Source organism: Nelumbo nucifera, chromosome 3 (assembly GCF_055504915.1).
Source record: "Nelumbo nucifera cultivar China Antique chromosome 3, China Antique-T2T, whole genome shotgun sequence".
NCBI lineage: Eukaryota > Viridiplantae > Streptophyta > Magnoliopsida > Proteales > Nelumbonaceae > Nelumbo > Nelumbo nucifera.
In genome coordinates this window covers 78,331,943-78,348,417 of record NC_142651.1, presented here as the reverse complement: position 1 = coordinate 78,348,417, position 16,475 = coordinate 78,331,943, and the positions used below count along the sequence as shown (strand labels likewise).

Here is a 16,475-nt window from a genome sequence, read left to right as displayed (position 1 = left end):
TAAATTAAAATCAATCCAAGCTAATTATATTAAGAAAAAAATCATTCCCAATTTAGTTAATTTTAGACTTATTGAAGATTGAAAGTTACAAAATTAATAAATTTATATTATAAAATTTTAACTTCATAACATATTAAAACTAATCAATTAAAAACTAAAATTAATTAATTTTGTTAGACTTGAACCTGCTTGATCTAATTGGGAATGCCATAGGGCTCTTTTTACTTCAATTTTCTTAACCAAGCCTATGCATTGCATAGGTCCTAACTAGTATATTTCTAAAAAAATAATGAAATTGTGAGAAAAGATGATCTTGTATAAAGCATTTAAAGCTCAGTTTAGAAGGAATACAAATGCAAATTTGTAGAATGTAAAACCTTGTATTTTGTATGTATTTGCACTCTAGGAAAAAGAAGCCTCAACAGTAAGGCATTTGATACTATTCTAGTTAAACTTGTATTCGCCAATCACATCCCAAGTGCCAATAGAAAGTTGGCTATCAAAACTCAAAAGTATAGCGTCTTCTCAAGAAATTTAGATTAAATCAAATCCTATTATATACAAAACAAATTATTAAAACACGGTTTGATGATCTGGTTAATCAACTAAATGACCTTTCAGCTTTAATTGTCACCACATTCGCACATGTGCAATGAAAACGCGACGAACATGTCGTGAATGACCCAGAGAAGCATGTTGTGCTAGCTCACTTAGCTAGATTCCAAGTTAATTTTCCCACGTAAAACAAAAATTTTTTAATGGTTGAAGCTGTGTTATAGATCTTCTAACAAGTCTGTCTATATTATAAATATATCATAGTATAAATTTTTTTATTCCCTTGAACTTATCCCAAAGTTTGTTTACAGAATTTTGTCCTCAATAAGTTCTCTGTTTCGTTAAATAACCTTTAGATAGCTTCTAGGTTGTATCTAATTAATTAGTTGTAGAATCAAATCAAGTCAAATATTCAGTGGGCTATATATTAATCCTAGTGAAAGTCTACGGGCTGGCTATGTGATATGATGCATGCATGCATGGAAACACATACATACATACATCACACATAATATATATGGATGGATATACAAACATATATAGTACTATTGAGATGGATATATAAGCTGTGATTGTGAAGTGAAACATTCAAAAGCTGCTTCTCTGACATTAATGTTCCATCATTATGGATCAGACGACTGATGTTTGAACCAAGTTCAGTGAAACATCCGTACCCATTACACAGATGGGTGGTATTTCGATTATTGGAGTCCCACAGTACAGAAACCTTAAAGCCCAATTCATACGGTAACTTGGAAAGTAACCACGCACAAAGGGGGTCATTAAATCTGGGCATATGTAGCTTTCAAAGTGGTGTTTTTTTCTGTATATATGTTTGTTGGATCTGTTCATATATATATATATATATGGTCTGTTCTAAGACTCTGAAGGAGGGCAACTGTAAAACAAAAGTTCTCTCTTCATCTTCAAATTGTTTGTTTAGAGAGAGAACATGGAGAGGAGGGCATGGCTAAGGGGTATGTGGGAGATGGTGAAGGAGATGTTTTGCCAAAAGCTACTCACTTGCCATCTTCCTTCTTCTCTTGTTCTACCAAACCATTTATCTGCTCTTACCATCATCGTCACCGGCGCGACGAGCGGTATTGGTCTTGAGACGGCAAGGTATTATCTCTCTCTCTCTATCACTTTAATTAATTGGTTTCTTCACTTATCTTTCCCTTTTCATGATAGTTAATTTACAGCAAATCAATAAGAATTTAAATCTGTTGTTTGAATTTTATCCCAACGCAGAGCAAGAAAACCATCTATATAGGAAATACATATAGGCTTTATGAAGACAATACCCAGAAAGATAACTCTTCAAATTTGTTGTGGAATCAATAGAAGAGTGAAGGAATTGTTTTCTCTCTTAGTAACCTCCAAAACTAAAATCTACCAAAACTGTTAGAACGGATCAAAGAAGGAAAACCAAGAGCAACCAAAGCAAAAAGAGAAAGAATTTAAAGGAGAAAAGCCCAAATATATAATTTGAAGATATATATATGGCGTATATATACGGCAGTATATAAATATCATAGCAAGCTGGGGGTCAGTGCTCTGATCTCTCTCTCCCTACGACAGGGAACTCGCTAAGGCAGGGGCCCACGTTATCATGGCTTGCAGGAACACCAAGGCTGCAAATGATATCGCACGTCAGTGGAGGTTGGAGGTGCACAATAGCAGGTCTCTTAAGGTTGAGGTAACGTGCACCAGGGCTATAAATTTCAGCTTTAATTGGAATTATTTGTATATTTTTGTGTTATTATTGAAGCATGCAAGATGACGATGCATGTTTCTCATCATCACTCAGGTCATGGAGTTGGACCTCCTCTCGCTCGCCTCCGTCCGGCGGTTCGCCGGCGTCTGGGAGCAACGAGCAATGCCCCTGCATGTTCTGATCAACAATGCCGGAGTCTTACTCATGGGAGGTAAGAGTTCAGTCAGTCTTAGAGAAATCAAGTAACAGATGATATATATGACATGGAACGTACTAGGGTTTGTATATATGCTTTGTAAAAGTAATTTTCACAAGGTGTGATTAATTGATTATTTTATCACTGAAATTATCAGAAAATTAAATATTTAAACCTTCAATCCATCCTCTAAAATTATCAGTGTGAGGACCAGAGTTTGGTCATTCTGATGACATAGCATATGGATTTAAAATTAGGTGTAAGATGTTGTTAGGTTCATTGAGATTATTAGTTTTTTTTTTTAATTATTTTATCCATAGATACTTGTAATATTAAATTATTTATTTTGTCCATAGATACTTTAAAAGTTGGTGTAGATTCTATATATACTAGGAGAAAAATTTATTTTACTATATTTGTCCACTTATAGTTGAAATTCTCTTTTTTTATTTTTCCAAATCTAAAACAGTTTTTTTTTTTAAGTAGTATAAGTAAATTATTTTTTGCATATACTAGTAAATATATCTTTTAATTGAGAATTTCTTTTCAGGCACTTTATTTATTTATTTATCTCTATTTTTTTTTACAGAGCCACAACGATTTTCCAATGATGGTCTTGAGCAACACATTCAAGTAAACCATGTCGCACCGGCTCTGTTGACGCTTCTTCTCTTACCATCTCTACTCAGAGCTCAGGCTTCTCGGATTATTAATGTTAATTCTGTGGTAATTAATTAATTTCTTCCTATTTGTCTTTTCTATTTTAATTATTAACAAATAATAAATTATATGATGAAGTATGAAAAAAAAAAATTGAAGGCCAACCCTAGGTTAATTAAAAAGTTAATTAATTAGCTAATTAAATTTGCATTGGCCATGCACCTTTTTGTATTCCTAAGAAAATCCTTTTATATGGTCTCCAAAGGTCAAAGGTTTGCATTACCACTACTTTAATCTGATTTGTGGTTGATCCCATCAACTTTAAATTAAAAGTTTGTCTGAAATACCATGATCAGGTGTCATCTAGGACTTTTGTTTCAGACCCAACTGACCAACCCCTCTTTATTCTTTGACATGTATGTAAAAGGGGGGTTTTAACTGGCAAACTCCTCAAGAGCCTTCATGGGGTCTGGACTCTGGAGGTCAGGGGGCAGGGGCTACCACAAACTGAGCCCATGGGGCTCTCAATTTGCTTTTGGTTTCAGTGTTCACAGCTTCACCAGCTTTGTTGAGATGTTTTGAGAGACCCAAACTGACCAAGAGCCCTCATGGGTCTGGAGGGCAGGGGCTGCCCTAAACTGAGCCCATGAGGCTCTCAATAATTTGCTTTAAGTTTTAGCCTTCATAGCTTCACCAGCTTTGTTTCAGAAAGTGGAAAGGTATTGAAAGGCAGCAGGCTGTAGTAAAGCTGCAATGTGCATGCCAATATATTGGTGGGGATGATGTCAGCTGGGGAATCCCTTTTTTTCTACTAGTTGCCTCCAAGCCCATCATCCATGTTTTTTGTGGGCAAGTAGAAAGAAAGGTTAATGGATTATCATGTGTGCCTTTCATTTTTCAAATGATAATCATTGTTCTTGGGAGTTGGAGTTTTTTTCAAATGATAATCATTTTTCAAATGATGTCAGCTGTAGTAAAACTTTTTCAGTTTTCCATGTTTGTTTCTTTCATCTACAATTACTACTTTTACAGTTTTACTATATATGTTTCATTGACAAGGAAAATGAGGTTGAGGATGTGATGAGTATTAAAAAAAAAAAAGGAAAGATTAGAGTACTGTTTGGTTTTATGATTAATTTCAATCTCTTTTATATGTAGGCTCATCATTGTGCAGTGGTGGAGCCCAAATACTGGAACAGCAAGATTAACGAGTGCAGGTTCAGTGGCATCAAGGCATATGGGGCCAGCAAACTTGCACATGTACACAACCAATATTCTCTTTATTCAGTTAGTTATGAATATTGTTGAATTCCCATGGTTTTTAAAACTGGATTGGATCAGAAAAATCAGGAGCTGGTAAGGTGATTGGTTCCGTTTTACCCTAAAACCGTTATTTCCCCAAGAATCGTTGATGTGGTCAGTAAACTACTGAATTGTTCGGTTTGAACGATCGAACCGTTCGACCCAGGAACTGGACTCCTGACTAGTTTGTTGTCTGATTCAGATTTAAAAATCTTGGAATTCCCCCCTCCCAAAAAAATAAATAAAGAAATAAAGAGATATTAATTAATGTGTTTCTTCATTGATGCAGCTCATGTTTCTAAAGATCTTAGCTAACAAACTTTTAGAACAAAAAATTAGGGCTTCCATTCAATGCATAGCTGTACATCCAGGAATTGTCACTACTAACTTGGTAAGATATTAAACTTGTTTGATTCTATTATATTACAAGATTGAACTAATCTAAAGTTTTATCTAATTTAATCTTCTGATCAGGTTCCTGGTGTCAAGAAGAAATCTTTCTGGATGTTTGACCCTACTGAGGGTAATGAATTGATATCACCAAAGAATTTTAGATGAATATAATCTTTATCTCAAATTTACCACGTCAGCTCAGGTGGATCAAGTTTGAGCCTATCACAATGTAAATTTATTATTTGACAAATTTGTAAATTGTTCTAGGGGCAAGGAGTGTCCTCTTCTGCGCAACAAGCGATGACGTGGCCAGAAACCTGGAAAAGGGTTTTGCATACTACTCATGTAACTGCAAGCCAGGAAGAGTGTCACCCCATGCAGCTGATATGGATTCATGCTTAGATGTCTGGCAGAAGACACTGGACATTTTGCAATTTAATGGTGATTATCTTTCCCATGTCATCAATTAAGCATACGATAGACTCAACTAATTAAAATGTATATTTTCTTTAATTAGCTTAATCACCACCACAATTTAGCTTTTGGTACCCTTTAACTAATTTGATTAATTTAATGCAGTTTAATTAATTTGTAGATATGGTTATTCCTAAAGCTTAATTTGGTTCCAGAGTTTCAAAAGTCTCTCTAATAAAGAAACTACCACTAGAAAGGGATCTTATCTACAAAGCTTTGTAAAAAGAGGTTTCAAAGACAAACTTTTGCAATGTCAAAAAGCAAATTTTATCTCATTCAAACCAGAAATCCACCAACATGATGATTAGAAATCTCATTCCCTTTAAGAGTCAAACAATCAAAATAATTTGGCATTATCAAATCAAATCTTGTTCATCCAATATATTATATCTCTTGATACCCAATCAGCTTTTTCTGACTTTTTTTTTGTTTGCATTCAAGATCATGACCATGATGAAGATTGAAGTATCTCCAATCCATTAAAAATCTTCAATTCTGTAAAGAAAAGCATTCAATATGTATGGCCTTTAGTATATATCCCTTTTTCACTAAAAGAGACAAACAGTACCCAATTCCTTATCCTAGAACTGTTGACCTAAAGTCTGCTTAGATTAATTAATGAAAAGGAAAAAAGAAAAATTAATTAGATCGAGCACACGTGTGGAGTATTACTCTCAACAACCTCTTTGGCCTTGCCCACTCCATCGTTGCCTGCAAGCGTTCTGTACTTGTCCCTACGTGTGAAGTTTGTGCATTGAAACCCAAGAGCTCGTCCAATCATCTGTTGCACCTGATTGGCAATATCATAGCTAGATTTCCCAAGGGACTCACACGTGCGGACTCCAGCAACCTTGTCAAGGAATTGAAGGTGGTAATGGGGATTAGGGTTCATGAGGAAGAAGAAGGAATCCAACCATTTGTAACCTCTTACTGTAGTTCCATGAAACATGGTGGCATTGGCTGATACATCAACTGGCACAATTACATCTGCAATCTCTGCAAACAATGGACTAAACCGGAGAAGATAAGGCTCCCGGCAGGTGGTGCCCTCTGGGCAGACCACCAAGTCACCCTGCATTAGTAGGCCACGCATTGTAGCCCCATCGTCGGCACGGTCACGGCGGAGCCGGACGGTTCTTATCGGCGAAAGCAGCTCGGAGACCCTGCTGACACTGTAAGTGACTGCTGTGACATGCCGTTGCAAGGCCGAGGCTACAATCACTGGATCAATTAGTGTCCGATGAGAACACACGTAGAGTGTGTTACAGGTCTGGTTGTTTGGACGACTCTTAGTACTGTACCCACCAAGGAATGGTGCAGTATGGAAGCCTGGGTCGCATGAATCACAAGTGCAACGGGTGTATGGTGTATGAGTAGTTTCAGACGTCTGATCAGCTCCTACTGGAGGAGGAAGCTTTGCTCTGATCTTCAGGCCGGTGGCTGCTGCGGCCATCAAACCCAACTTGTATGGCAGCAACTTTCCGACTGAAAGTCGGGTAATGGCTAGAATGACTCCCATAGGTACCCACAGTAAAACTGCCAACGCGTTTAATGGTGTAGGCCTTACCACTGCTCGTCCGTCGTGGAAGATTAATGGCTTCGAATAATCTTTTCTCGGCAAGGATGGGGCCTTCTCCTCCACCGGAACAAAATATACTTCCTGCAACTGACAATAACTCAAATGTAGGAGAAAGAGAGAAAACATGGCATCCATCTAGGCAAGGTGAAATAACAAAATCAGGTGATCAACCATAGGAAGTGCTCATCCAATGGTTTTTCTGAAAATCTAGAACTTCTGTATGACATTAGGTCTACTTTCTCAGCCTAAGCCCATCTCATTATATGAATCTCTCAAATTCAAGCCAGCCCAATAATTCATGTTGGGCCACAATCAAATCATTTACTAGTCAAAATCCATATCACGAATTCATTCATATAGAGAATAAATAGCCTAGTCCTAAGCCCATACATATGCAGCTTTTTTTTTTTTGTGCCCTCGATGAATTGATATCAATTCCGAACCCGCACCCATCCAAGTGCCCAACTACTTTGAATCTAAAAATTCTGACCCTAGGTTGAACTGTACATATATAGCTTTAAGTCCTTTGGTTTAAGAGAAAATAGGTAGGTAAATACTGATTATATTTCTGGGCCTATAAATCTGGCCCATTTTTTGTTTTTTTCTGTGTGTGTGAAACTGTGAAGGTATATTGCAGGAGACGGGATCTGCTCACAAATGGGCGCCTCATATGCACATTCACTGTGCATTGAGACCATCTCATATAAATAATAATTAATAAATACGGAAGATGTTCCCAATGCATGATAGGATGTGAGTGTAAGGCGCCTCACAGGTGTGAGGAACAGATCCAGTCTCATATTGCAGCTTTAAGTCCTTTGATTTGAGAGAAAATAGGTAGGTAAATATTAGTTCTATTTCTGGGCCTCTAAATCTAGAATGGATCGGTTCCTCAAAATGACCTCACAGGCACATCCCATCAGGAATATCTCCCATACTGATGTGTTTATTCATGGGAGATTCTCCCAATGCATAGTGGGGTGTGCCTGTGAGGTGGGCGTGAGGTGTGCTCCGTAAGGAACAAATCCCATTTCCTCTAAATCTGGCCCATTGAACTAATAAGGTCTTACTCTATCTAGTTTTTCATGCTTTTGCTAGCCCATTTTACAAATGGAACATTGAATACCAAATATATGATAATATCACCAAATAAAATGGCCCTGGAACCTGCTACCCACAAGAACGCTACTCACACCTACCCCACTACACACCACAGCTGCACATCGAGAACATCTCCCCCATGAAAGGTAGGGAGATGTTCTAAGTGTGGGTACGGGTAGAAGATCTGGACTGTCCAAAATGTCCAATTCTCAGACGGTAGCCTTACAGGGTCAACTTCTGCCCCAAGCACTCCCTGAGGGAATCCAGATCTGTTACTCACAGAACACTCATCACACCAACAACACAGCACATTACAGGGGTGAAATGGGATTTGGGAACATCTCCCATGAATGACAACTTTCCATGTGGGGTGCAATAAGTATGGATCTAATAGGCACATAATTGTAAGCACGCTCAATGAGTACTCAATAAATATTTTGACAGCTGTATAAAAAATAATCGACTTTAATAATTTCAAGGGTAGGGTAAGGGTATTTTAAGGGACAGGCGCCTAGTGAAAGCTTACTTAGAGTGCTCACGGTGTGTACTACCTGATCCGGATTGGGCTGCAATGTGATGTGTGGTTAGTGTGAGAAGTGGTCTGTGAAGAGCAAATCCGGTCTCTCCCTGAGGGTTCTTAATGAATCCCAGGTGCACCTACCGTGGTCAGTAGCAGCTGACTAGCAGTCTTGGGTCACAGAAGGTGAGGGGGTCCCATACTCCCATCTTAACCAAAACAGGCAGCGAGTCAGTGACCCATGAATTACTGTGGAATAGTACCTCCAAAGGGTATCAACGTGTAAAAGCTTAAATGTGATGACAATGTAGCTTCAACAGTTCTGGTTAATCTATCATGCACATGAAGGTAATGGTAGTGATCATGTTGATCATCCTTCGAACTTCAAACCCCACACAATCTTCATTGTAACAGATGGAATTGTTCATCCATGGAAGTGGGAGATTCCCAAAATCAAACAGATTCCATGAACATGGTGTGACCGATTGCTCATGCATGCTTCTAATTCCTGACCCAGAATACAAAAAAGAAAATGTGTTTCTGAGACTGATTAGTACCTTACATAACAGGACATATGGATGACTGGTGAGAGCAGTGTCTGCAATTCCAACGTCGATCATGTTACCGTCTCCCAGAGTTGCTCTTATAGCTTCATACTGTTGGACCCTGGCCACGACGGCCGGAGCAGCTACCAGTCCGAGGCAATTTTTGAGAGGGTCCTCAGCTCTGTGCCAAGGACAGCATCAACATCCAAGTACTCCTGGAGGAAAGTCTCCACCATGATTCTAGGAAACGAAGTGACTACGTACTTCTTCCCTCTGCAACTAGAGAATGCTTTGTAGGCATTCTCATGGAGGTCCTCCAGATAAAACCTCGGGAGGACGGCCTTTGCGACGGCCTTCACATCTGTCACCTTAAGACCTAGAAAGGTGGTAAAGATCATAACTCGAAGAGCCATGGTCTCATCAGAGTAAATTTTGTTGAGTAGCCACAGAAGAGGAAAAGTCAAGAGCAGAAAGAGTGCTCTAACAGGCCCACCTGCTTCAAAGGCCACAAGCATGAAGTAAGGGAAAGAGTCCACAGAAATGAGAAGGGCGCCTTCCAATTTTGAGGGAACGCTGTGGTCCTCTCTTCCCTCGGTGCAGAATTTTGAGACTGAAGAGAACATAATGAACAAGGTTTAGTAGTAGGGTAGTGACGGAGTCAAGGAAATAATAAAAAAAAAAAAAAAAAGAAGAAAGGGTGAATGATGAAGAGAGAGCAGTCAGAGTGTGTCCTTAAATAGAGAAGGTGTACCTGAGGGTTTGAGAGAGGGGTGGTTGCCCTGCATGTGGGGGTTTCATGGATTCAACATTAACAATGAATCCCATTTTTTCTCATAAAATGTCAATTTGGCTGAGTGTGGGAAGAGTGCAAATACAAATATGTATAGTACAAAACCTTGAACACAGTACTTCTAAACCTTGTATTTGTACTATGCAAATTTGTATTTGAACTCTTCCCAATTTGCAGTGTAAATTTCGTTTGTATGAGCATAAATGTATGGGAACGAAGTGGCATGGGTTGGGGTTGGGGTTGGGGCAGGGATCAAACTGTTCAAATTTCTACAGTACAAGTATATACAAAATAATATAAAATACAAGGCCTTGCACTCTACATATTTGTATCTGTATTCTTTCCAAACTGAGCCTAAGGGATAAAATTTATTCTCCATCCCCATTTTCAAATTTTATATTTTTAAATTAAGTTATATATATATAATATATATGATATTGTATTTTTAATATAAAAATATTTTATATATAATTGGGGTCGGGGTGGAAGGGGGGACTTCACTTCCCATCCTCGTCCTCATCACCATTTTTCTCTTTAAAATAAAGAAAAAAATAATGTTATCCCCACCTTATATTGCAAAAGAATGGAGGGTAGGAGGGTTATTTGTTTAGGAATGAGAGAGAATTGAGGTGAGTGAAAAGTGGTGCAAATTCCACACAAGTTTTCAAAATGCAAAATTTGCCTTGAGACCTCTTTTTTTATAGTTTTACAACATAAAATATCAACAAAATATGGACTACTTTAATAATTAATAACATTTTTACAAGTCTATTTCTTCGAAATGCCATTCAGACTCCTAACATGCATCGGATTCTGATTCTCATGTCCGTTCCCATCTAAAATTGCCCATTTTTGTAAATCCAACAACCAGCTATGTGAATTTACATCTGCACCCCACAAACGCCCCAGACTATCCCAACCGTGTATTGGGAATATCTCCCACTGGCAACTTTGAGAGATGTTCCCAATGCACACTGAGATGTGCATGTAGGGTATTTGTGGGATGCCCTCTGTGGGGCGCAGATGTGATCTTCTTTCATGCTTTTGTCTTAGGGGCAAATTAGGTTAATTTTCTAAATTTTGGGATAGGAGGTTTTCTCACACATAAAGGAAATGAGTGAAAAAGCACATATAGTGTGTGGTATATGAAAAATACATGATTGGCATAATTTTTCATTTTCTATTCTCATTTTCTTTTTCTTTTGGGCTATGTCTGGTTTGACGGAAAATAATAGAAAGAGAAAGTTGTGAGGAAGTTCTTTTTTTTTATCAAATACAACCTTAAGGTCGGTTTTGTTTCTATGAATCATAGGCCATAATCAACAATATATTAGTGTTCGCATGACATAAGAGCAAGGTTTTTAAAATCGAACCAGACAACAAACCGTTCAAGGGTCCAGTTCTCAGGTCGAACGGTCCGATTGATCGAACTGAATGGACAGCCCGTTCTAACAAAAAATAAATAAAAAATATAAAAAATGGCCAAAAATCATTGTCCAGATTAATAGTTCAAACAGTTCAATTGTCTGGGTTAATGGCTCACTGACCAAATCAACAGTTTTTGGCCAAAAAACGGTTCTGGGGTAAAACGGAATTGGCCAAATGACCATTTCCTGATTTTCCAATCCAATCCGGTTTCGAAAACATTGCTTAAGAGACTATTTGCATGACTAAGGCCAGGCTTCATGGCATCTCGGGCCTGCAAGGTTGCACGCCATAAGGGGGAATATACTTATATACAGAGGGCAGATCATTGGGCCAGTTCGGCACGAGGACCAGCGCCCCTGGACTGGGTTTTTTCATCCCAACTACATCTATAGAAACTCGGGTGGGATTGGGCTCTCAACTAGGCCCAAGGCCTCGCCATATTCTTATCCAATCCTATGGTCCACTTTATTCATCCAATCTTTCAGTAATGTTTTTCACAAGTAAGAGTAGTCGTTTTAATATTAGATTTAATAAGAGTATTTTAGCGTGGAATAAGAATGGTCTATTCTCCTTGCTTATTTGGTTCAGATAGGAGTCAAAATCAGAATCGAAATCAGCTAGAATGGAATTTTCATTCTCAGGGAGGGAGAAGGAATGACTATTATCTTAAATGAAGAAACCTCATTCCACTAAAAATAAGAACCGAGTTCCAATTCCACCCAACTAAATGATTAGTTCCAATTTTGATTCCAGACTCCTATCCTCACATGGCATAGGTATTGGACTCAAATTTAGCCCAAAGAGATGATTGCAAGGAACTATTTTGGGCTCCTATGTCCTAGCCAATCTGCCCCACGTAGGATTCCTTGGTCGTTCAGCGGAGGATCTGATGGTCAATCCAGACAATAGCAAAGGGCAAGGGTATTGGGCTCAAATTTGGCCCATTAATAGACGACAGCAAAGGGGCCATTTTAAGCTCTCATACATCATCGACCGTATGTTTTTTTCCATGTGGAGGATCTAATGAACAATCCAGATTGTAGACTTGTCCATTAGTTAATAGACGAATTAGCCATATATTCAATCCTATACATATGTCCCACCTTTTTTCAATAGAAATAGGAGGAGTTATACAAGACGGGGTAACTTGGCCCCAAGCATCATAAAATCAAATAGAACTTAAATCCCTAGGGATAAAGTAGGGCTGTTCACGGGTTGGGTTGGGTTGGTTTACTGAGGTTTTCTCAACCGACCCGACCTGGTCGGGTTACTTGAACTTGAAACCGAAACCGACCCAGTGTTAAGCAAAATCGACCTGGTCAGTTTGAGTTGGGTTGGGTCGATTCGGGTCGGTTTCGGCTCTAAGTTCAACTATGCTTGACAAAAACTCAATTGCAATATATACGTGGGGACTGTGGCACCACAGTATGTGAGGTAATGAACGCGGGAAAAGCCTTGTTTTTGAAAAACAGGATATAACTCTAGTCCACAGTTTGGACTTTGAAGAGGAGAAGAAGAGCAAAATCCATATATAATAATAATGCCTATTATAGAGGTATATATGTTATATATCTTTTTAGTAATTAAGTTTTATCTCCAAAACCACCAACCTATCCCTTTGATTATATATTCATTTTGAAGTTTAATTGTCTTAATTGGGATTTGGGTGAAATGTGTAGGGAGACTTCAGGACAATTAATTACAATCATTAATCTAGCCAATGTAATAGATTTGAAGAGGGACAATTAGTTATGGGGGCTTAATTAATTTAAACTTCATAAAGGGACAATTAGTTGGTTTGGTTCGGGTCGGTTTATGATGTTTTACAACCCGAAACCGACCGGTGCTAAAGATAACCCGGCCGACTCAGGTTGGGTCAGTTCAGGTTGGTCGGTTTGGTCGGGTTGGGCCTTCTTATGAACAGCCCTAGGATAAAGAAAGAGCAAAAGCTGAGAGTGTTAAAGAGGGGAAGAAAGAGCTTGGTTTTCCATCAAGTCCGTAGCTTGATTGGCTTTACTGAAAACTGGTTGTAAGTGATTCCACATTTCAAATCTCTTGCCAGTTTCAAACACTCTTCAATGATGGTCTTCAATTTCCACGAGCAGTCCACTTTGTTCTTTAAGCACAATATCATTAAAAGAGAGTCTCCCTCAATGAAAATGAGGAGACCCCTATAATTAAAAGCTATGTTATGGGTCTTTCACGCAGCCCAAGCCTCCGCTACATTAATTGAGGAATTCCTGATAGAATAAGCTTTGGTCTCTAGAACATTCCCCCATTGATTTCTCGCAATGTATACGATTGCACATTCACCTTTATCATTTCTAGATGCATCAAAATTGATTTTGATAGAACCCCTTTTGGTGCTTTCCATTTGATAGGCTTCCATACTTTAATTTGTATAGGGTTGGAGTTAGAAATATTCTCTATATTGTGATTAACATATAGAGATAAAGCTCTATCTATAATGACCGAAGGATGGCAACAACGGTTATGAAAGATCTTTTGTTTCTATTCTTGTTTCTATTCTTCCAAATCTGACACAAGATAATTTTTTCGTTTTTATGTCTCACCTTGTATACTTGTATTTATGTATTTATGTTTATTTTTAATTAATATTAGCCATTTGAAGTTTTAATGAACCCAAAATTTACAAATAAAAAGGGGCTTATTTTGCATACAAGGGGTCATTTAATGACATGTACCTAAAAGTGCAAACATGGATGAAAGGGGCTTATTTTACACACAGGGCCTGTTTTCGAAAGCACAAAGCTCAAAAGCAAAAGCTTATCCAAACAGAGTCAAAAGTGAAACATCACTGCTTTTGGATCAACCCTTTTCCAGGTGAAAGGTCACTGTTTCAACTTCAATCATGGATGAAAAGGCCAGGCTTCTGTAGCAGTTCTTGACCGGCCCTAAATAATAATAATAATAATAGACAAAAAAGATGTCAAGATGATAATAATCGACCTTCCTATACACTGTTCTATCCTCCAATCCGTGAACAAGTTTGTACTTTGTACTGTCTTATATTAACATTTGTTTGACTCGACAAACCAACTTGCACTAAAAGGATGTAAAATCTAACTGTTTGTTGTAGGTTTCACCAGCTTGTTTGTTCTCCTACGACTCAAAAGTTTCAACTACTGACAAGGATTCCTCTTTTTCTTAGTTGAATCATCATCAAACAGTCCCGCTGAAAATCATTTGTTTATTATTATGAAGAGATTCATCTGGATCGAACCTACCCATCTTGGAAGAAAAAGAATAGATGGGGACCTCTGCCATGACAAACCCTATCAACATCTACAGTGCTCTATACGCATGAAAATGGTTTGGTTTGAGATTTGGGTCCCCACAAGGGGCCACGAGGAGTTCCATTGGACTCTTGATCTCCTATCTGCCCACACCTACCCACAAAATACTATTCCCCGTGTATTGGTAACATCTCCCCATGCATAACGATAACATCATGTAAGGGCGTAAAATGTTCTCCATGTATGATTGCGATCTCATGTGAGTAAAATGTTGCGGGTAGGAGATCCAGACTCGTTTCATTAGCCTTTTCCCAGTACTGAAGCCATACCAAAGCCTTTGAATCTAGACTAGCTAGATTTAAGTGCCGTTTGGCGTGTTTTTTTGTGCGGCCTTTCGGTTGTTTACAAGTCGGGAAGACCGAAAATAGGTTTATTCCCATTTGGCGTGCAGAAGATCTAGCCGCCAAAAGACATGGCACCGAAAAGATGCGCGAAATCCATTTTGGGCTGATTTCGGGAAGCTCCAAATGAAGCTTCTCGTGTCTTTCATGTTTTAATCTCACATGGAAAGACCCAAAACAACGCACGGAAAGACACGCATCTACCAAACGGTTTTCGGACTGCTCAGATCTTATGCCAAAAGCTCAATGAATCTATTAACTGTCATAACTACAAGAAGATCTTCTCAAAAAGACTTGTCAAACGGACTCTTAATTATTACTGACAATAGGGATAGAATTAGATCCATATTTGGTTCATTGATATTTGGATACCAAGAGATTTGGGTCCCATGGAGGAGGCAAAGAGGAGTTTCATTGACCTTGATCTAGTACTGAAGCCAACCAAAGTATTTGAATATCCTTTGTTTAAATGATTGACGCCTATGGCTGCAAATGGATCAATTTGAATCTGATATACCAAAATCGAAATTTGATTCATTGATATATGAATTCAGCGATATTTTAGGTTCCCATGGAGGGAGTTCGGATTTCTTACCCCAAAAATCATCCCACATCCCTATCTAGAGGAGGCTACAAGTGCATATTGGGAATACCTTCCTTGTAATTCATGGGGAAGTTGATGTTGCCAATATGACTCTGGATCTCCTGCCCACGTCTACCCACAACACACTACTCCCCGTGAATTGGGAACATCTCCCCTACATAATATTATCAGAGGATGAGATGTTCTCCATGTGTGGTTGCAATAAACATGGGCAGAGTTTGTGTGGGCAAGAGATCCAGACTCTCCCAATACACAATGGTAGTTTCCTGTGGTTATGGGTAGGGATGTAAAAGTGTTTGTGGGCAGGAGATCTGGAATACTAGGCAATCCAGATCTCCTACCCTCACCTACCTACAAGACATTACAGCTGTACATTGGGAACATCTCACCATGAATGATAACATGCACATATAGGAAACATTCTCAATGTTAACTGTAGTAATGTGTGAATAGGGTTCTTGTGGATAGGAGATCCAAACACCTTTTCTTATGGGGTGGACTAAACTCTAAATTTCCCTTTCTTTTGTTAGGCTTATCGTTCATTTATAGGGCATTGGACATCGTGTTTGCTTTTATTTTTGAAAATAAAAACAGCTATGTTGCCAAACACCCCTTAAATGGCTGGCACCTAGGGCTGCAAACAAGTCAGTTTGAACCTAATGTACCTAGATCCAAATTTGATCGTTGATATTCAGATTGGAAGGTGATCTTATGGATTTATATTAGGTCTAATTATTAAACATGCAAGTGGTGGGATCCATTATTTCTCTTTCACTACGAAGGGGGTGTTTGTCTTTCAGATTTTGAGAGGGGGGAAGTTGGTCAATAGGATTTTGACTCCCATTGACCAAGAAACGTATGTTCTTTTTTTAGATTTATGTGGAGATTAGGAAAAGTTTATTGACCAAGAAACGTATCTCCCAGGTGCCTAGGGAAAAGTTTCCAACACTTGGATG

General features: G+C 38.5%; 2 protein-coding genes across 4 annotated transcripts; one reads left to right on the top strand and one right to left on the bottom strand.

Annotated features, from left to right (window-relative positions):
* Positions 1-1,166: 1,166 nt before the first annotated feature.
* Positions 1,167-5,379, top strand: LOC104610245 (dehydrogenase/reductase SDR family member FEY-like). Of its 2 annotated transcripts, none has more exons than XM_010276775.3 (8): positions 1,167-1,677; positions 2,179-2,254; positions 2,366-2,483; positions 3,058-3,194; positions 4,287-4,388; positions 4,720-4,821; positions 4,905-4,953; positions 5,091-5,379. In XM_010276775.3, exons 1-8 carry the CDS (start codon positions 1,508-1,510, stop codon positions 5,291-5,293), a joined length of 957 nt encoding a protein of 318 aa, XP_010275077.1. In that variant the 5' UTR covers positions 1,167-1,507; the 3' UTR covers positions 5,294-5,379. The 2 variants fall into 2 exon arrangements, with proteins under 2 accessions (XP_010275077.1, XP_010275076.1); XM_010276774.3 differs by having other exon boundaries at positions 1,175-1,677; positions 2,137-2,254.
* Positions 5,380-5,478: 99 nt separating this feature from the next.
* On the bottom strand, positions 5,479-9,787 carry LOC104610264 (glycerol-3-phosphate acyltransferase RAM2-like). Of its 2 annotated transcripts, none has more exons than XM_088901601.1 (2): positions 9,052-9,787; positions 5,479-6,963 (listed from the first exon to the last, which is right to left on the bottom strand). In XM_088901601.1, the coding sequence occupies exons 1-2, from the start codon at positions 9,112-9,114 to the stop codon at positions 5,941-5,943; spliced, it is 1,086 nt and encodes a 361-aa protein (XP_088757727.1). In that variant the 5' UTR covers positions 9,115-9,787; the 3' UTR covers positions 5,479-5,940. The 2 variants fall into 2 exon arrangements, with proteins under 2 accessions (XP_088757727.1, XP_088757728.1); XM_088901602.1 differs by having other exon boundaries at positions 5,479-6,957.
* Positions 9,788-16,475: the final 6,688 nt, after the last annotated feature.